The 21,485-nt window shown below is 35.2% G+C and overlaps 1 protein-coding gene across 5 annotated transcripts in view; it reads left to right on the forward strand.

Moving 5' to 3' along the window:
- LOC145303479 (sodium-driven chloride bicarbonate exchanger-like) overlaps positions 1–21,485 on the forward strand; it is a 492,397-nt gene that overhangs the window by 443,753 nt on the left and 27,159 nt on the right. For all 5 annotated transcript variants that reach the window (XM_080144835.1, XM_080144836.1, XM_080144838.1 and 2 more), the window contains 5 exons: positions 5,465–5,746; positions 6,734–6,912; positions 11,492–11,564; positions 13,434–13,502; positions 14,366–14,542. In XM_080144835.1, the coding sequence (XP_080000961.1) occupies positions 5,465–5,746; positions 6,734–6,912; positions 11,492–11,564; positions 13,434–13,502; positions 14,366–14,542 (780 nt within the window). The remainder of the gene's footprint in view (positions 1–5,464; positions 5,747–6,733; positions 6,913–11,491; positions 11,565–13,433; positions 13,503–14,365; positions 14,543–21,485) is intronic.

Here is a 21,485-nt window from a genome sequence, read left to right on the forward strand (position 1 = left end):
TATAAATTACTATATATATATATTATAAATCACTATATATATATATTATAAATTACTATATCTATATAATACTAAAAGTCTATGGGTCTTGTATGTTTGCAATCAGATTTCCGGTTTTCAACATCCGGTTGCGCATGCGTAAATAGCAACGTCTTCAATCCGTTATTCCAATTCCGGAATTTTTATATCGCTTTTAATACAAACAATTTCATTTAATTTGATCAAATAGTTTTTTGTTTTTTTTCAACACTCCTACTCCCTCTGTTTTCGTTACGTACGCGAGAAATCTTTAATTCATGTCATTATAAATAAATAATTTTATAAAATCAGCCGTAGTTTTTTTTTTTTTTTTAACGGCTAAAAACATTCAACTTCGTGAAGTCTGTCGCAGTTTCAAAGAAAACACCTCTCACTTTCACTCTCATAGATTTCAACACTCCTACTCCCTGTTTTCGTTACGTACGCGAGAAATAGTTACGTGTATGTGTGAGAGAGAGAAAAAGGTAACCGATGTAAAACTGGATAGAGTTATCCCCCTTAACTAATGCAGACCTTTTTACTAGAGGGCGTTATTACAAAAATATTTCTTTTTCTTCTTCCCATGTTTTTTAAAGTCGTCTGCTTACATTTCCAAACGGAAAGCTGAATCGGTAAATGCACACATTTCTATTACATTAAATAGTGTTTTCCTTTACACAATGGGTACTGAATGTTTGCTTAAATTAAATGAAAAAAGTTACATTTTATTTTCATTTTCTATTTAAAAAGCCATTATTAACATGTGGAGAGTGTTTTTTTTTATTATTCTGTACTTTCAACTAACAATTTCATTTAAAAGATGATATATCAAAATTTGAATTTAACTATAATAAGGATTATGATACCTGTTCAGTGCATAAGTATGACCAACCACTTATAATTCAGTGACTGTAATTTAAAAAAAAATAACAATTATAATAAACAGAACGACTCATAGAAATCTATCTATATTCTTTTTTCATTTTAATATACTTTCATAGAAATGCTTCTGTTATGTAAAAAAAAACTATTTTCTTTATGCCACAAGTGTCACGCTCATACATGAATTCCATAGCTAATATAACGTACTGACCCAACGGGTTACGGGTGGTCTAGTATATATTATAAATTACTATATATATATATATTATAAATTACTATATATATATATTTTATAAATTACTATATATATATATTTTATAAATTACTATATATATATATTTTATAAATTACTATATATATATATATTTTATAAATTACTATATATATATATATATATATTTTATAAATTACTATATATATATATATATATATTTTATAAATTACTATATATATATATATTTTATAAATTACTATATATATATATATTTTATAAATTACTATATATATATATATTTTATAAATTACTATATATATATATATTATAAATCACTATATATATATATATATATTATAAATTACTATATATATATATATATTTTATAAATTACTATATATGTATATATATGGCATTGACACATCAGTTCTCATCAGATCACTTAAGTTAAGCAATGTTGAGCCAGGCTAGTACCAGATTGGAATTCTAGGTGTTGTATGTGCTCTCCGCTTATCTTGGCACTGTTTGTAGTTATCCTGAACCTCCAATTATCGCTGTCACTGGTATTTAGTAATGCCGACTCTGGAGAGGTGTGGTTGGAGATGACACAACTCTTGTCACAAAATTCCATGTGCAGGTATCCTTATAGTGGGTATCCAAGACTGAAGGAACTATCACATATATGTGTGTTATTTGAGAAGGAAAACCGAGAACTAATAAAATAGTAATCAACGTTTCGTCCCTATTTCAGGGGACATCATCAGGATTTTGTAGGAAAAATGTAGAAAAAAAACAATTACAGGCCATATGCGAGTGAAAAAGGAAAAAATCTTAAAGTCCTTCCCATTCTGGGCCGAAACTATAAATGTACATGCGGAAAGGTTGGATTATTCTATGCTTATATATACACATTAAAACGATTATTCAAATGCATAAGTACATGCATATTATTTATTTATTTATTTATTTTTATTTTATTTTGTTTAAATTATGAGAGGCGGTTAAGGACATATAGACTGATTATCCAGGATCTGTATTCATATTTTGCTGTCTGATTATTATATTTCCTATAATAGGGGCTAAATTGTAGAAACCTTTTCTTTGCGTGATGGTGGTAGTATTTGAAATAAGTGCTGATTCTAGAAGTCTTCGTTTAGCTCTATCTACAACGGATTTGATAATTTTTGCATGATCAAAGTTAAACAAGTGATCATGTCCAGCACAATGGCAGAAAAGTGCATTTAAGGAATTTCCATTCTTTGTTTCTTTTATGTTCACTAATTCTTATGTCTAACTTTTTTTACATAGGGGTCACCACTTATCAAGGCCCGAAGACCACTCAGGGATGAGGGTTATTGCGTGTACAGTAATTTAACGAAACGTTGATTACTATTTGATTCATTCTCGGTTTTCCTTCTCAAATAATCTCAACCATCGCTTGTATTTTTATTTTATTTTTACTCATATATATATATATATAATAAATCAAAGCTATTGATTTAATTTTCAAGGAAATTTTTTTGCATTTTATGATTTTCATAAAGTGTTGTTTCATTTAATGCTATAACCAATAAATTCTATATTAGTAATTTGCTAATATCTTTTTTTTCTCTGAAACTCAAGATTAAGGATTTCTTAAAATATTATTTGGAGTATTCTGTTGAACAATAAATTTTCTTGTAAATTTAGTTTAGTCTGGATTTCTTTTCCCTATGAAAAGCTCTCTTATTGTGTTTGTATTGAGCTTTTTTTATTTGGTTGGGATTGCTATATAAATATTAATATTTATATTAGTTTTAAGTTTACACTTGCTTTTGGTCTTGGATATGACCTTAAACTATATCCAGTGTAGAGGCCCCAGCTTGCGGGCTTTGGGGAGTGTGGAGCCACCCTTTAATTGCCATTGCTCACAGGTCCACTCTGACCGGGAGTGGTAGTACCTGTTAGGGTCCCAACTATGGGTTAAATAGAAACCGACTTGAAAACAACAAATATTCTATTAAAAAATTTTTCTTCAAAATAACTGGATTCGGCATTAAATAACCTGAAAAGGGTTGATATGCCATAAAACAAAAACAACCAACCAACTACACTTGCTTTTATGGGGTAAACTTTTCATTACTATTGACTGAATATATATATATATATATGTATGTGTGTGTGTGTGTGTGTGTGTGTTGGAGTATCTAGATGTTAATCTAATAAAATTGTTTATAACATAGTGCTTAATAACAACTAGAGCTGTATCATTATTTAATTGTCTTTATTTATACAAACATTGGTTACATATATGCATACATGTTTCAGCTGTGATTTATTTGGAAATTCGATGTCATCAGTCCACTGGTCTCAACTAGTTTCATATGCAAATTTGTATTTGAAACTAGTTGAGATGAGTGACATGATGATGCTGATTTCAAGAGAAATTACAGCTGAAATATGTATGTAGTCAATGTTTGTATAAAGAAAGAAAATGATACCGTGTGTGTGTGTGTGTGTATATATATATATATAATGAGGGGCGTGCAATAAGTAATGCCCTTGACGCACTTCTCATAGCAGTAGAGGAACAAAACTTGGCACAGTTATTAGTCTTGTTCTACATAGGAACCATCCAGAGTTATGCATTTCTTCTATCGTTTGATGCAGCTCTAGAGACCGTTTTTGTAGAACACCCCAGGTTGGTCCTCCAACCACGACGTGACTTCAGAAATCAAGGCTGCATCATCTGGTAAACGCTTTCCTTTCAAAAACAACTTCATGGCTGGGAAGAGGTGAAAGTCAGAGGATGCAAGGTCAGGATAGTAGGGAGGATGGGGAAGAATTTCATAACCACACGCCCATGCTTCTGATCTGGTGACATGCAAGTTGTGGACTGGAGCGTTGTCCTGCAGGAGGAGGGTACCTTTGCTAATCTTGCCCCGCCTTTTGATTTTGATAGCTTCTCTTAATTTCCTCAAAAGTGAAGCATAATAGGCTCCTGTAATTGTGGTACCCTTTGCCAGGAAATCTGTCATCACTACTCCGTCCTGGTCCCAGAAGACTGTGAGCATGACCTTGTCAGCGGAGGGCTGCACCCTTGCCTTCTTTGGAGGTGGTGAGTCCAAGTGCTTCCACTGCATTGACTGGGCTTTGGTCTCTGGATCATGGTGATGGACCCAGGTTTCATCCTGTATAATCAGTCTTTTGAAAAACTTTGACTCCTCTTCTTGGCACATCTCCAAATTCATCCTCGAGCACTCAACGCATTCTCGCTTCTGGAATGGTGTGAGCAACCTGGGAATCCATCTGGCAGATACCTTATGCAAATGGTCATGAATGATAGTTTCCACAGACCCTGTATTAATCTTGACATCTTAGGCTATTTGGCGAATAGTAATGCGCCGATCTTTCAAAATGGCAGCCTCAACTTGACGGACAGATGCCTCATGAATGGCAGAAGGGGAACGATTAAATCTGGGAGCTGTTTCCGCAGACTTCCGGCCATGTTTGAATTTACGATGCCAGCGTTTTACAAGGTCATATGATGGGGCATTATCATCATAAGTTTCTTTCATTTCATCAAAAGTCTCCTGTGGTGTGCGTCCTTTCAAATACAAAAACCGGATCACTGCTTGACATTAAACAGGCTCCATTTCACACCTCAGTTCAAACACCTGTAAAACAGAAACCACAATTAGTTCAGAGCTGTAATTTGCTACATAACCTGTAGGGATATAAATCATTGCACATGCAAAATTTCAGCTAGATCAGACAACTGAAAGTGGGTCAGGGGCATTACTTATTTTTGCAATATTTTGGAGTTGTAATGGGGTATGATCCCACACAGTCGGACGATTCTATTTATAAACGATGCTGCTAAGAACTGACGAATCAAATTAATTCACGTTCTGCTACCAACCAATCAGAAACCAGAATTGCTTCATAAATATTAAACCTTTTCTGGAGCAATTTCACATGTTCTTTTCCCGGGTTTCGACACGGTAAGAATATTTAGTTCTGTGGAACTGTCTACTACAAACACGTCACCTCCCAGGACTTGTGTGTAACAGCGAACCATCTGAAACTGTTCTGAAACTCAAAATGGCTTACACTTCTAGACTTATCGTGTATATATATATATATATAATATTCACACCGGAACCAGTATTCCTGATGCTCAATTACGAGTCACTCCTGTAATGTTAAAAGATCAGAATCCACAAGCCTGGTAGAAATTCACAAATTGTTTTAAAAATGGGAAATTGCATAACTCTAATATGAACTCTCAAAAAGTATTTTAAATTATCAAATATTACAAATTTTTATCTTGGTTTCTCTAGTAGTCTTAACAATTTTTTTCCTCTTCAGGTGAGACAAACTGTCAGTGATTTCTCTGTATTTATTGCAATAATCGTGATGTCAGCCGTTGATTCTGCAGTTGGGTTGGATACGCCCAAATTGGTTGTTCCATCTCAGTTCCAACCAACTGACCCTACCAAGAGAAGTTGGGTGATTAACCCCATCAGTACCAAAAACCCCTGGTGGTTATATATTGCATCCATACTTCCAGCCTTGTTGGCAACCATCTTGATTTTTCTTGATCAACAAATTACCAGTGTCATCGTCAACCGCAGAGAAAACAAACTGAAGGTAACTATTCAAGAATTTGATCAGCTTCCGATATCTCGCCCTCGGTTGAGAAGGACTTCAGCGGCAGTGCAGAATCTAAATCTGAGTGGATATTGTACTTTTGCTCCTAGCTAAAAGGCCAAGGAAATCCTGAATACTAAAGTTTTCTTAGTTTTTTTTTGTGTTTTGTTTTTTGTTTTCTTTTAATTACAAAAAAAATGTTTTTTTTTCCTTATTTTTCCCTTAATTTAAAATTCTAAAATAAAATTTTGTGCAAATTTGCTATGCAGATAAAAATGTACATAAATTAAATAGCAAAGCTAAAACCACTTTATAAATCACTGCATAGAGCAAATAGTAAGATGGATGAAGAAATTATAGCAGACTTTTTAAATTTATTGTACGATACTAAGGTCCTTGTGTTCAGTTTACTTTTGTCTATATTTACTATTCATCCAGTTTTTATACCAACTTGTTTTTCCTAAATAGGATTTTGTAAATAATAAATTTAACAATTATAATATTGTTTGGTCATTAAGTCAACTAAATTCTCACAAAAGTATAGGTACTTTTATTATGGTAATGTTTTAATCTCTATGAACTGATTGGATGGAAATACATTCTAAAGCTTTCATTTTTATGGTTTATGAGGATTTAAGAATACCAAAGCCAAAAATGATTTTCTATGTAACAGTTTAAATGCATCCAAATTCAGTTCAAATGTTAAGGAGTTTTATAAACAAAAAATTAAAATGAACCTTTTTTTTTGTTTACCAATATACCAGTTGATTCAATTTCTTAAATTATTTTCTTCAAGATGATTTTGTTCAATTTCTGTTTATAGTTTAGGTTATTGCATTGCTTTTTAATTTCGCTAAATAATTGATCAGTGATCAAATAATGTTTTAAGTAGTGTAGAGGCGATAACTGCATGCATATAAGAAATGTCATACTATCTTATTAATAAAGAGAAGCTACAATGTTATTTCCATTTTCTTTACTATTCAGAAAGGAGGAGGCTACCATCTTGACATGTTAATAGTTGCCATTTTGGTAGCAGTTTGTTCTGTAGTTGGTTTGCCCTGGTATGTTGCTGCAACCGTCTCTGCTTTGGCCCACATCATGAGTTTAAAGAAGGAATCTCAGTGTAATGCACCAGGTGAACGGCCCACTTTCTTGGGAGTTAGGTAAATGGAATCTTTTTTTCCTTTTCCCTTTTTCACTTATCTTTCTCTGTTTCTCTTTCGTCTCCCCTCTCTGTTTCTCTTTCGTCTCCCCTCTCTGTTTCTCTTTCGTCTCCCCTCTCTGTTTCTCTTTCGTCTCCCCTCTCTGTTTCTCTTTCGTCTCCCCTCTCTGTTTCTCTTTCGTCTCCCCTCTCTGTTTCTCTTTCGTCTCCCCTCTCTGTTTCTCTTTCGTCTCCCCTCTCTGTTTCTCTTTCGTCTCCCCTCTCTGTTTCTCTTTCGTCTCCCCTCTCTGTTTCTCTTTCGTCTCCCCCCCTCTCTGTTTCTCTTTCGTCTCCCCCCCTCTCTGTTTCTCTTTCGTCTCCCCCCCTCTCTGTTTCTCTTTCGTCTCCCCCCCTCTCTGTTTCTCTTTCGTCTCCCCCCCTCTCTGTTTCTCTTTCGTCTCCCCCCCTCTCTGTTTCTCTTTCGTCTCCCCCCCTCTCTGTTTCTCTTTCGTCTCCCCCCCTCTCTGTTTCTCTTTCGTCTCCCCCCCTCTCTGTTTCTCTTTCGTCTCCCCCCCTCTCTGTTTCTCTTTCGTCTCCCCCCCTCTCTGTTTCTCTTTCGTCTCCCCCCCTCTCTGTTTCTCTTTCGTCTCCCCCCCTCTCTGTTTCTCTTTCGTCTCCCCCCCTCTCTGTTTCTCTTTCGTCTCCCCCCCTCTCTGTTTCTCTTTCGTCTCCCCCCCTCTCTGTTTCTCTTTCGTCTCCCCCCCTCTCTGTTTCTCTTTCGTCTCCCCCCCTCTCTGTTTCTCTTTCGTCTCCCCCCCTCTCTGTTTCTCTTTCGTCTCCCCCCCTCTCTGTTTCTCTTTCGTCTCCCCCCCTCTCTGTTTCTCTTTCGTCTCCCCCCCTCTCTGTTTCTCTTTCGTCTCCCCCCCTCTCTGTTTCTCTTTCGTCTCCCCCCCTCTCTGTTTCTCTTTCGTCTCCCCCCCTCTCTGTTTCTCTTTCGTCTCCCCCCCTCTCTGTTTCTCTTTCGTCTCCCCCCCTCTCTGTTTCTCTTTCGTCTCCCCCCCTCTCTGTTTCTCTTTCGTCTCCCCCCCTCTCTGTTTCTCTTTCGTCTCCCCCCCTCTCTGTTTCTCTTTCGTCTCCCCCCCTCTCTGTTTCTCTTTCGTCTCCCCCCCTCTCTGTTTCTCTTTCGTCTCCCCCCCTCTCTGTTTCTCTTTCGTCTCCCCCCCTCTCTGTTTCTCTTTCGTCTCCCACCCTCTCTGTTTCTCTTTCGTCTCCCCCCCCTCTCTGTTTCTCTTTCGTCTCCCCCCCCTCTCTGTTTCTCTTTCGTCTCCCCCCCCCTCTCTGTTTCTCTTTCGTCTCCCCCCCCTCTCTGTTTCTCTTTCGTCTCCCCCCCTCTCTGTTTCTCTTTCGTCTCCCCCCCTCTCTGTTTCTCTTTCGTCTCCCCCCCTCTCTGTTTCTCTTTCGTCTCCCCCCCTCTCTGTTTCTCTTTCGTCTCCCCCCCTCTCTGTTTCTCTTTCGTCTCCCCCCCTCTCTGTTTCTCTTTCGTCTCCCCCCCTCTCTGTTTCTCTTTCGTCTCCCCCCCTCTCTGTTTCTCTTTCGTCTCCCCCCCTCTCTGTTTCTCTTTCGTCTCCCCCCCTCTCTGTTTCTCTTTCGTCTCCCCCCCTCTCTGTTTCTCTTTCGTCTCCCCCCCTCTCTGTTTCTCTTTCGTCTCCCCCCCTCTCTGTTTCTCTTTCGTCTCCCCCCCTCTCTGTTTCTCTTTCGTCTCCCCCCCTCTCTGTTTCTCTTTCGTCTCCCCCCCTCTCTGTTTCTCTTTCGTCTCCCCCCCTCTCTGTTTCTCTTTCGTCTCCCCCCCTCTCTGTTTCTCTTTCGTCTCCCCCCCTCTCTGTTTCTCTTTCGTCTCCCCCCTCTCTGTTTCTCTTTCGTCTCCCCCCCTCTCTGTTTCTCTTTCGTCTCCCCCCCTCTCTGTTTCTCTTTAGTCTCCCCCCCTCTCTGTTTCTCTTTCGTCTCCCCCCTCTCTGTTTCTCTTTAGTCTCCCCCCCCTCTCTGTTTCTCTTTAGTCTCCCCCCCTCTCTGTTTCTCTTTAGTCTCCCCCCCTCTCTGTTTCTCTTTCGTCTCCCCCCCTCTCTGTTTCTCTTTCGTCTCCCCCCCTCTCTGTTTCTCTTTCGTCTCCCCCCCTCTCTGTTTCTCTTTCGTCTCCCCCCCTCTCTGTTTCTCTTTCGTCTCCCCCCCTCTCTGTTTCTCTTTCGTCTCCCCCCCTCTCTGTTTCTCTTTCGTCTCCCCCCCCCCTCTGTGTTTCTCTTTCGTCTCCCCCCCCCCTCTGTGTTTCTCTTTCGTCTCCCCCCCCCCTCTGTGTTTCTCTTTCGTCTCCCCCCCCCCTCTGTGTTTCTCTTTCGTCTCCCCCCCCCCTCTGTGTTTCTCTTTCGTCTCCCCCCCCCCTCTGTGTTTCTCTTTCGTCTCCCCCCCCCCTCTGTGTTTCTCTTTCGTCTCCCCCCCCCCTCTGTGTTTCTCTTTCGTCTCCCCCCCCCCCTCTGTGTTTCTCTTTCGTCTCCCCCCCCTCTGTGTTTCTCTTTCGTCGCTCCCGCTCTGTGTTTCTCTTTCGTCGCTCCCGCTCTCTGTTTCTCTTTCGTCTCTCCCGCTCTCTGTTTCTCTTGGTTACCCATCTGGTATTTACCTAGCACAACGTTGCTTAACTAATGAGAACCGGTGTACCAACGTGATTATGCCATATATGACACAAAACCATGACATAATCTCATGCATAAATTGAAAAGCTGTGGAACAGTGTGTGGGTGATATAGCTTGGTCTTTTTTGATGGACTTCAAGAACACTATCCTGAGAGTAGATAAATTTGCGTTTGAAATTGTAGTGCTCAAGTAGCAGTGTCAGAAATTTCGTGAAAATAGTGAATAATTCCACCCCATCTTTCCAAGCTTATAACTCCTCGAAAAATGTAATTCAAGCCCTAATTTTTTTTTTCAATTAAAGGAGTAAGGACCAAGGTTTTATTTAAAAAAAAAAACAAAACAAAACAATGTGTTTTTTTTTTTTTAAAAAGGTTTTAAACTTCGGACTTTACAGGTAAATTTCTAAAAAACTGTTTTTTTTTTTTTTGTTTTAAATTTGAATATATTATTTATTGACCTTTTCTCTTCAATTTGTGATATATAAACCTATTAAACATAAATTAATTATTTACTTTTTAATAGACATTTCAAAATGAGAGGCGTAAATTATTCGACCCCCTATCTTTCTAAGCTTATAACTCCTCGAAAAATGTAATTCAAGCCCTAATTTTTTTTTCAATTAAAGGAGCAAGGACCAAGGTTTCATTAAAAAAAAAAAAAAAAAGACAAAAAGAAAAAATGTGTTCTTATAAAATAAGGTTTTAAACTTCGGACTTTACAGGTAAATTTCTAAAAAACTGATTTTTTTTTTTGTTTTAAATTTGAATATATTATTTATTGACCTTTTCTCTTCAATTTGTGATATATAAACCTATTAAACATAAATTAATTATTTACTTTTTAATAGACATTTCAAAATGGGGGGGGCGTGAAAATGGGGGGGCGTGAAAATGGGGGGGCGTGAATTTAAAAAAAACGTTTGTCTAAAATATTATATTCGGTTTATTGGAAAGAACATAAAATTTCACATTGACCCTGAAAATATCGTAAAAATAGAATCAATAGAAAAATTTTGATAGATTTTTAAAATTTAAAAATTTAAAAATATTGAGTTTAAAAATTTAAAAATATTGAGTTCGGAAAATTCATTACTGTTTTAAAAAAAAAATAAAAATATTTTTATTACTTTTAAAACAACTGTAATAGTTTATTTTGGAAGTATAATCCATAAAGAAAATAAATAACCCACTTTTAACAGAGAAATTACGAGATTTTTATATTGTATTCGCAGTTTCGTGTTAGGGGTGTCAAAAATTCCTACAAAAATTCTGATACTGCTAGTGCTCAAGTCAAGGACAAAAAATTTGAGTCATTTTGTAAACTATAGCTAATGACCGATGAGTAATACAGAATGCTTACCTTTTATGAATACATAGTCTTTTTGCTATTAAATATAGACAAAAAATTCTTTGTCTCTTTTTACTATCTAATGTTCTTCCCTGATTTACTATGACTCCATTTTTTTTTTTTAAATGGTAATTAAATGTTGTACAAAGCAAATATCTTTTTAGGCATTTAATTAGTTAGAAGTTTAGGAAGAAGCTGAACTTTCAATAAAGTCACAGCTGAAACATGTATTCACATATGTGGCTAATGTTTGTACCAATAAAAAAATATATATCTATACTATAATACAGCTCTACTTGTTCGGAGCACTATTTTATGAACTCTGCAGTTTCATTTACGTAAGTTAAATTTATGATGCAATCGAATCTAATTTCCATTTGTTTTAGAATGGAATGCAAGAGAGGGGATAAAGGTTAGGGAAAGAAAAAAGATGTGGGGAGGGGCTCTTGTGCATTGGCAAAAAATGTCAAGGATGGAAAACTAAAAACTTGTACATAAGGGACATGCATTTTTTTTTTTTGTTTTTAATTTTTAAAAACATTTTTTTAATAATCTATACAAATTTATTTAAGGGAGCAGAGAGTGACTGGCACACTTGTTGGTATTTTAAGTGGAGTTTCTGTCGTTTTAACATCAATTCTTCAGGTAAGACCAAATACTTTATAGTACTATTTTTTATTATTTAAAAAAAATCTTTGCAATTTTTTATTCCACCTCTCTCATCAGTAATGTTGAGATTGGGGGGGGGGTCTCCTTCATTGTTTTTTTTCCTTTTTTTTTTCCTTTGTTGTTTTTTTTTTCCTTTGTTGCATTTTTTCCTTTGTTGCTTTTTTTTTCCTTTGTTGCTTTTTTTTTTCCTTTGTTGCTTTTTTTTTCCTTTGTTGCTTTTTTTTTCCTTTGTTGCTTTTTTTTTTCCTTTGTTGCTTTTTTTTTTCCTTTGTTGCTTTTTTTTTTTCCTTTGTTGCTTTTTTCTCCTTTGTTGCTTTTTTTTCTCCTTTGTTGCTTTTTTTTCTCCTTGTTGCTTTTTTTTCTCCTTGTTGCTTTTTTTTCTCCTTGTTGCTTTTTTTTCTCCTTGTTGCTTTTTTTTCTCCTTGTTGCTTTTTTTTCTCCTTGTTGCTTTTTTTTCTCCTTGTTGCTTTTTTTTCTCCTTGTTGCTTTTTTTTCTCCTTGTTGCTTTTTTTTCTCCTTGTTGCTTTTTTTTCTCCTTGTTGCTTTTTTTCTCCTTGTTGTTTTTTTTTTCTTTGTTGTTTTTTTTTGTTTTTTTCCTTTGTTGTTTTTTTTTCCTTTGTTGTTTTTTTTCCTTTGTTGTTTTTTTTTCCTTTGTTGTTTTTTTTCCTTTGTTGTTTTTTTTTCCTTTGTTGTTTTTTTCTCCTTTGTTGCTTTTTTTTCTCCTTTGTTGCTTTTTTTTCTCCTTTGTTGCTTTTTTTTCTCCTTTGTTGCTTTTTTTTCTCCTTTGTTGCTTTTTTTTCTCCTTTGTTGCTTTTTTTTCTCCTTTGTTGCTTTTTTTTCTCCTTTGTTGCTTTTTTTTCTCCTTTGTTGCTTTTTTTTCTCCTTTGTTGCTTTTTTTTTCTTTGTTGCTTTTTTTTCCTTTTGTTGCTTTTTTTTCTCCTTTGTTGTTTGTTTTTTATCATTAACATCATCCTCCTTCAGGATACCTTCAGCATCAGAGCTGAACTAAGTATTAATTTCATGCATTGAAAATTACAAGGTTTATAGATGCGGATTAATGTAAATAAGTTACTGTTGAGCCATTCTCTTAAATAAATGACTTGGCACCTAGGTGCCACTAATAGCAGACTGTTCCAGGGATCAGTGACATGGACAGAGAATGCTGCCTTCTGTTGAGAATATACAAGGGGCATTCCAAAGATAATGTCTCACATTTTTTATTTCACACGAATCGATCAGACGAGATTGCAAATGGCATTGTTATGATGACTGAACTTATGCATTCACGACCTAAAAGTTTCATCTTTCTGTTACAATTATTGACGGTATGAGACTCTAAGAAACTTATGCCTGTCATGGACGTGCATCAAAAGCAGAGATGCATCATTGAATTCCTGGCAAAAGTGCATTAAGAATTGTGATGACTATGTATAAAATTCTGGAACACAAAAGGTTGCTCGTTTTGATGGTAATACTCTCATCTTCATAGCTCTTCAGCTTTTTGAGTAAAAAAAAAAAAAAAAAAAGCTTTACTTTTGGAAATATACTTGTAGCAACAATGGTTAATCTTCTATGGAAGATCACGATTGAACGTTTGGGTGCAAAACTCCTAGTGGTAGATTTAAATTTCCATTTCCTGCTGCATGCTAGAATCAGGTCTCCCCTTCACTGTTTAAGTGAGGAGAGATTTGAAACCATTACTTTGATCTTTACGCTCTACTAATTTTCAAAAGATTTTAATGTTGATTTAAATAATGGAGATCTGTTTTGATGGCAATATAAATGTGGTAAATGAAAAAAAAAATTCTTTCATATTCATAAATTTATATTCCCTTATAATTTCAGATTATACCTATGCCAGTGTTGTATGGAGTGTTTTTTTATATGGGAATTGCAGCTCTCGCGAATATGCAGGTAATCATTAAAAAAAAAATTAGTTTGGTGGGATTGAACTATTTTTGCTAACTATTACGCCATAGCAGATAAGTGAACAAGTTGTTAATTAAGTTAAGAATCGCGCAGAAATGAAAGTTGCTTTCATAATTGGCTAGAGGCCAGTTAAGCTTGCCGCTTTCTGCCGTTTTATTTATGTTTCCCCACGATATTGGGGAAAAACCAGCTTGTCTGATATGAAGGGTTTCCCCCACATTGATCAAACCTAATCGATCAAAATGAAGATAGACAATGTCTGTTTGCAAATCAGAGATTACGATCTAGGAAATATCAAGAAACTTTTCCCGGAATATAACCGACGCGAAAAGCCTTTGGCGGTCATACACAAACGCACACGCCCATTTTGCTTTTTATACATTAGACTAGCCTGGGCGCCTGGCGTTGCATCATATGTAATGGCTGTTTTTAGGTGATTTAAGTGTTTAATATTAGATGTCGTCTCTGCTGGATAAAGTATCTTTAAATATAAATCACAGCTAAGTACATAATCACATTGCCAGAAGAGGTCATAATGATGCTCATCACATCCATGTTTCATACCACCTTCGACAAACATTCAGACGATGCATAAATGCAATATTGTGTTATTGTCTCTTTACGTGGCTTCTTGCACTTTGCAATTTTTTTCCCAATAAAATTGAAGAACATGATGCAACAAATGAAAATTGGTTAGTCAGAAGCAAAGCCTGATTTTTCAGCTTGCATGCTATTTGGGTCTAACTTTAAAAATCCGACAAGATAACTGTATAGGCTAGATACGTTTAACATTAAAGTTTCAAATGATACTTGAATGGAAATGTGAAATATTTGTTTTGAAATTTCAGCTGATGACCAGATTGACGTTGTTCATAATACCAAAGAAATATCAAGACGATCTTCCGTATTTGAGGCATGTCCAGTTGATGCGGGTTCATATTTTTACGATAATTCAAGTCTTTTGTTTAGGATTGTTGGTGGCGGTGAAGAGTATCAAGGTGATCTCCATTGTTTTCCCAGTGATGGTAAGACTCTGTTTTATTTAATTAAATGTATACAGTAAAAAAAAAAAAAAAATTAAATGAAGCACTTTTTGAATTGAACACCTCCTTCCAGCCCTTTCATTTCATTGAGGGGAAAAAAAAAAGTGCGCGTGTTCACAAAACAACCCAACAAGAGTCTAAATCCAGAGTTGTCAACCTGCGGGCCAAACCCAGCCCACGAGCTCGATAACCAATGACTCTATTTTTTACAAACTTTCAAATTCAACGAAAGGCCAGCTGTTATCTTTCTCTGATCCTTCCAGCAGAATTTGAATATTGACTGCATAAACCCAATCACCTTTTCTTTTTTTTTTTTTTTTTTTTTTTTTAATCACCTATATTTATTAAAAAAAATGAATCTGAAACACAAACTGAAACAATTTGACGAACCAACCGCTAACAGACATTGGATGGGAGCAGCTTCCAAGAGATAATTTTGTCTCGGTTAGCTTTTTATTTCATGTCTCATGAATGTGTGGATGTTACCGCATGTGTATGTAAGTGTATATGTTTGCACCTATTTGTGTGTGCGTGTGTGGTTCGTTTGTGGTACAATTTTCTATAACTTTCAAAGGTTATAGTCAGCTAATATACTTCCTAACTTCCGGTGTGTCTGCTACTGGAAACGGTAATAAAGCAAATCAATTCCTTCATTTTTATTGTTTTTCAGTGAAGCAATTTGTTAAAATTAAGTTTTTGTTTTATTTGAAATTTTCTAAGAAATATGTTTATGAAATTATAAAAATAAACATTTTTTTTTTTTTATTTTAATTTTTGTCTATAGAAATAAAATTATTGCAATCAAAATAAATGCTTTCAATAATCCTTTAAAAAAAAAAGCAAAATTAATTTCACTAGTTCTTGATTAAAATTTTCAAATGTTTTCAATAATTATATAAAAAAGAATGCATAAAGTGTTTTTAATAATTTAAAAAAAATGAAACCAAAAACATTTCAATAATTATTAAAAAAAAAAAAAAAAAAAATGTTTGAAAAATAAAACATAATAAAGAGTACATGCATAGAGATATAATCGTGAGAGAAAAAAAAAAGTAGAGAAGCTGATTTGCTTTGTCACCGCTTCTGGTAGCAGACACACCAGAAGTTAGGAAGTATGTTAGCTGACTATTACCCTTTCAATCGAACATGTCATAATTTTATCAATTTCACTTCTGTTGATTCTCTTCACTTTGAACTATTTTGACATTCCTCGAGGAAAACAAATTTTTAGTATTTTTTTAATTTTGGATTTTCTTTTGTTTTTCCTAATTATTCAATATTTATTTTAATTATCATTTTAAATATTTCGATTGACAGAGGGCTGCAAGCGTAATTTTTCTTATTTAAAATTTTTTTTTTTATTAATGCCCTTCGTCCGGCCTATTACCCATAATTATAATACAATCCGGCCCATGGGGTCGAATCAGTTGCATATTCCTGTTGTAAATAATAATGAATATGACACTGGTTGGAACTAGGTGGTTATCGTTGCCATAGACTCTCGTGCTTGCAGTAATTGTTCAAAATTTTCTTTTACGAAAAAGATTTTTTGCAATTCAATTTTCACCCAAAACAAGGCAGTGCCACTTTGAAATAGGAGGCTACTATCGGGGACATCAGTTGCAGGGATACTATGTAGGGAGTTGAGCAGCAAGATGTCTGTTCACATTACACTTGAACTTCTGCATGTCAGTACAGTTGGGAAAGTAGGAACCTGAAAGAGAGTTCCAAAGTCTAGTAATTCTGGGGAAGAAACTATTAGAGTAGAAGGCTTTTTTACATCTAGGGATCTTACTGTCAAGGGGTGGAACTTTGCTGCATGTTGGAGATATTTACGTTGAGGGGGATACAAGGGCTTGTAGTTTGCCAGAGCATCCACCATAAAAGTACTTGTAAAACGGGCAGAGGGATGCAGCATTTCGTCGATGAGACAGAGGTCAAAGCTTAAATGACAGTTTAAGATCTATCGGGTTGGCGATTCTCTTTTGAACCCTGTCCAGGAGTAAGAGATTAGTAGCATCATCATCAGCCCACATGTGATAACAATACTCCATACATGGGCGAATGGTGGCCTTATAGAGGTACAGGATACTTTCAGGTGTAACTTTTTAGCACTGTAGACAGAGCCCACCTTCCTTGCAGTGGCAATGCTCTCAATGTATCTGTTTCAACACGTGTTCCCTGTGAACGTTAAGCAAGGAGTTTGAAAGAAGTACTTTCAGGTAATGTATCTTTAGCCATCCCTATTGGTGGTTGAGAAGGTTTCTTGTAATTATTAAAGGAAACAAGCTTAGTCTTGGCAGCATTGAATGTAACCATCCATTTTTGTCCCCAATCCACTACAGATTGTAATGGATTCCTCTAGTGTTTCTGCTATTTCCTTAGATGTGTTCATTTGTTTTCGCCTTGTGTCTGTTATAGTGTGGTGTCATCAGCAAATATACATAATACAGTGTTAACTGTATTTATCTGTCCTTGTTCAGATAAAGGGTTTAGAAAAAAAATAACTCAAAATATAATCATGTTATCAATTTCTTCCTTTTTAATTTTAGTTTTCCTTTATATGGCACTTTGTATGTCTGTCTGTATTTTAATTTTTCAAGGTAGATAATTACATGAAAACTCGTTTCATATGGCACTGATATTGTGGAGAACATATACTACACTTATTTATTCGCAAAAAATACCAAAGTTAACATTTACTTTAATTTATATATTTTATTTCACAAACAAAAAGTTTAACAAAACAAAATTAGGCACAATGCCAATCAAAAAAAATGGAAGGGGAAGTCTATGGTCATTCTTGTTACTGTACAGTTGTTGATTAAACTATTCCTAGCTAGAGCTGTCACCCTAATACCACATACACACCAGAGGTCGTCCTACTTCCCAAATCAAGTCATTTTATTTTATATATATATATATATATATATATATATATATATATATTAAACATTCACTTTGATCTAGGCCAAAAGTCTAAGAAACCATACATTTTTTTTTTGTCTTTTGACTAGGCTTTTTTTTTTAAATGAATGAAAATAATTCTCTAAATATATAGTGCATCAATATATAGGTTTTTAATGAGTAATTTTACTTTTTATCTTATTACGGGATATGCCTTGGCATTTATATAAAGGAAATGTTTTACTTGTAATTTATTCATACCAATAATATTGTGAAGCCCGTTAGAAACTGTCTAGGTCCAGAGGGTCTAGTCCTTTATGCAGTGCTTTCAATAAGTTTCCAGACTTTTTTTGTATGGACACTTTTCTTGATAGTACATGCATGAAATACTAGTCTCCTTCAAAGTAATCTCCATCAGCTGCAATGCACTTGTTGCACTGTTCCAACAACTTCTGGAAGATAAGTCTAGTGTGAACATTTCAATGACCCTTGTCAAAGCCTTTCATCTCCTCAATTGTCTCATAATGACAGACTCTAAGGTTTTCCTTGAGCTTAGGGAATAATCAAAAGTCACAAGGAGCAAGGTTTGGACTATAGGGAGGGTGAGGAACTGTCTTGATGCCCATGACAACGTCTTTCTTTCAGATCTTCTCTGTATACCCTTGGGATAAACGTTGTGCAAATCTTTCACATTGTCTCTATAGACAAATGAGTCCTTATCCATAAAATTCTTTATTTGGCCAATCAACTCTAATATTCTGACTTCCTTACTTTTCCAATACCTCATCATCCCTCACAGATTCCCTGCCTTCCTTGAATCTCTTATGCCACTCCAAAAATGCTGCTCGATTCATGCAAGATGGTCCAAAAGTAGTTTGAAGTATTCCATACGTTTCTGTGGCATTTTTTTTTTTTTTTTTTTTTTTTTTTAAGTTTAAAAATTTTTTTTTTTATTTTGTATATCGTTCCTCTAAAGTATCCTCATATCCAGATTGCATTTTTGAAATTCACCATCTGTGACAATCAGGTTTTAGTAGGGTGTATTCTAATTCCTGCTGTAGCTGTTTATTTGAACCTGAAATCATAAAAATTGATCAGTCATCTCATAAGATGTATAGCAATAACACACTGAATTTTCAAGAGTCTACAACAATTTTAAACACCTGTACAAAATCTGAAAAATTATTGAAGGCACCCCATATATGAAGGAAAAGTGTGTTCAAGAAAATGTTAAAAGCTATAAACCTAAAATCCACAAAGTTAGTATATTCTTGATCGATATTGCCCAAAACTCTTAAAATTTCATTCTTTGAGGGTAATTGGACTAGATTTTTTTCAGGGGGTAGCTTTTTCAGTCATAGATAAAATTAAACTAATTGAACTCCTATTAAATTATTTGAATCTATGAGAGGGGAAGTGTTAACAGTTTAATATGAAGACAAAATTCAAAATTAGCCATTTTTTGCCCCCTCACATATGTATTTTATATAATTTTAATAACCTGAATAAGTTAAATCAATTTGGAGCAAAAACTATATCTATTTTTAATTTTATTTTATTTAATTTTTGATGTTTTCTCAACTCTGAGTGCTATGATATAGAATACTGTTGTTTTTAAATCTGCAAAACAGTTTTTCAGGGTAAACAACTGATGATCCTACAATAATATTAGGACTAACATAAATTCTTGGAAGCAAACTAATGCCAGTGACTGCAAGAGATAAATTAACTTACAAGCAAAAGATTTTTCCAACAAAGGACCTGGGATTAAGTTATGTATAGTTTTAAAAGTTAAAAATACTTCCAAAACCTAAGCTATATATATATATATATATATATATATATATATATATATATATATATAAAACTTAAATTTGTCTAAGCTCACACAAAAATGCAGATTGAGTTCAATAGTGCTTATGATTGGAACTCTCTCTTAATATAGATTATATAATATATATGTATATGTAATAACATATACCTGCTCTGTTTACTCATTGAGCACTTTTTGGTAGACACATGTTGTTTCATTGGATGCACTTCTAGGAAACTAAACTACTGCCATAATACGAATGTTCCTGCATAATTGAGCACTTTGCTTCGTGTCTTCATAAAAAACACAAACATGAAAAAGATTAACTTCGATCCATCACTCAAGAACATCCCCACACTAAGTACCAAGGATTACTTACTAAAATTAATAATGAAAATGGATGACTTACTCAAAAGGATAAAATGAAAAGCCACTTTTTTTTGACTGGATAAAGATGACAACACCAAAAAAGAGGTATGGTTTTTAAAGCGTAAAATCACCACCAGTAATTTCATCCTTAGTACTGTTTGAGAAGGACCTCTATTCCCTGATTAGAAATTTAGAATTTCACAAAACCAAAAATCATTTCCAAAAAAAACTTGACAGTATCCTAGGAGAAATCAACAAATCAAAACATTCTTGTTAAGGCTGATAAAACCAGAAATTTCTACAAAATAGACAAGCATAAGTATAATAACCTAGTACATAAGAATTTGATAAAGGACTATCCCAAGATAAAAATAATAACCTAATTGGTTTGATAAATGAGGACAGTAAGAAAATCACTAATGAATTACAAATAAGCGATAGAGTAAATTAACTTAGAGGTAATGAAGCATATATCCTTCTAAACTATCATAAACCTAGCTTCCACACAAAACCAACCATAAGACTAGACTGGAAATCGGAAAAATAAGCAAAAAAATATTAGCGAAGATCAATCTGGAATTAAAACGGCAATTCAACCTGAACCAATGGGTAAACACTGTGGATCCCATGAAATGGTTCACCAGCATTGCAAACAAGAACAAATGTGCTTTTGTGCAAGTCGACATGATGGATTATTACCCATCAATCACAAAGGATCTTTTGGAAAGGGGATTGCATTTGCCAAGGCCCATACCAATGCCTCCGATGAGGATTTTGAAATCATTATGAAATGCCGCACAACTGTCCTTACCTATAATGGGGAAACAGTGGGCTAAAAATGGACAAAATGACATTTTTGGGGTATCAATGGGATTGTTGGACTCTGCAGAAGCAACGGATCTCGTGGGGCTTTATATCCTTTACAATTTAACAAATAATATTGATAGGCTTATATTGAGATGATGGGATAATAATAGTAAAAGATGCTACACGTGTAAAATGTGATTAGGTTAGAAATCCATGGAGATGAAAAATTTTGGCTTAAAAGTCGAAATTAATGCAAACTTAAAGCAGGTTAACTTCCTCGATGTTACTTTTGATCTTGAATTAAACACTTATAAACCCCTATATGAAGGCTGGTGCTACCAGATCAGGCTGTCTATTGGCTTCCTGAGACGAAATGCACCTACATCGATTTTCTGTTTTTGTTTTCTATTCACTTTTGTAAAACTTAATTATGTTCTGCAAAAACAAAAACAACAACCCCCTTCCCCTCTCCTTTCCTTTTCCTTCCCTACTTATCGATCCCGTCGCCTCCCCCCCCTTTTTTTTTTCCTTGTTGGTAGGGCACTAGAATAAGCCGACTGCCTCCCTGCAGAGGATAAAAATCTCTCAATGGGGCAACCAGTTAGCCGTGGGTTGCTACCTGTAATGCCTAAGGATGTGATCCTGGTGATTGAGCTAACCTAGACCTGGGTGCATAAAAGTCTAGGCACTGCAACACATTACTTCGGCCCTTACTTTGGCTAGACGGGTGGATGGAGAGGCCCAATCCGACCAATCGGCCAGTCACACCAAGCCCTAGTACTTACACCCAAAGTACCAACTACCACAACAAAGAACGAAACTGAAAGGTACTCCCACCTTTTTTTTCTTTTTCTTCCCCCACTACAAAAAATAGGCAAACCAAGTAAGTGCTAGAAGGCGGTGGCAAGGGTCAATCAATTGGAAAGACCAAAACTCAACACTCCATCTGAGCAAATGTATTTTTGAGGACATATTGAACAGAAAATATAGTGCTTGAGAACTTCTTACCAAAAGAGTATATCCTCCACA

Source organism: Euprymna scolopes, chromosome 19 (assembly GCF_053919585.1).
Source record: "Euprymna scolopes isolate OS-2025 chromosome 19, ASM5391958v1, whole genome shotgun sequence".
NCBI classification, from domain to species: Eukaryota; Metazoa; Mollusca; class Cephalopoda; order Sepiida; family Sepiolidae; genus Euprymna; species Euprymna scolopes.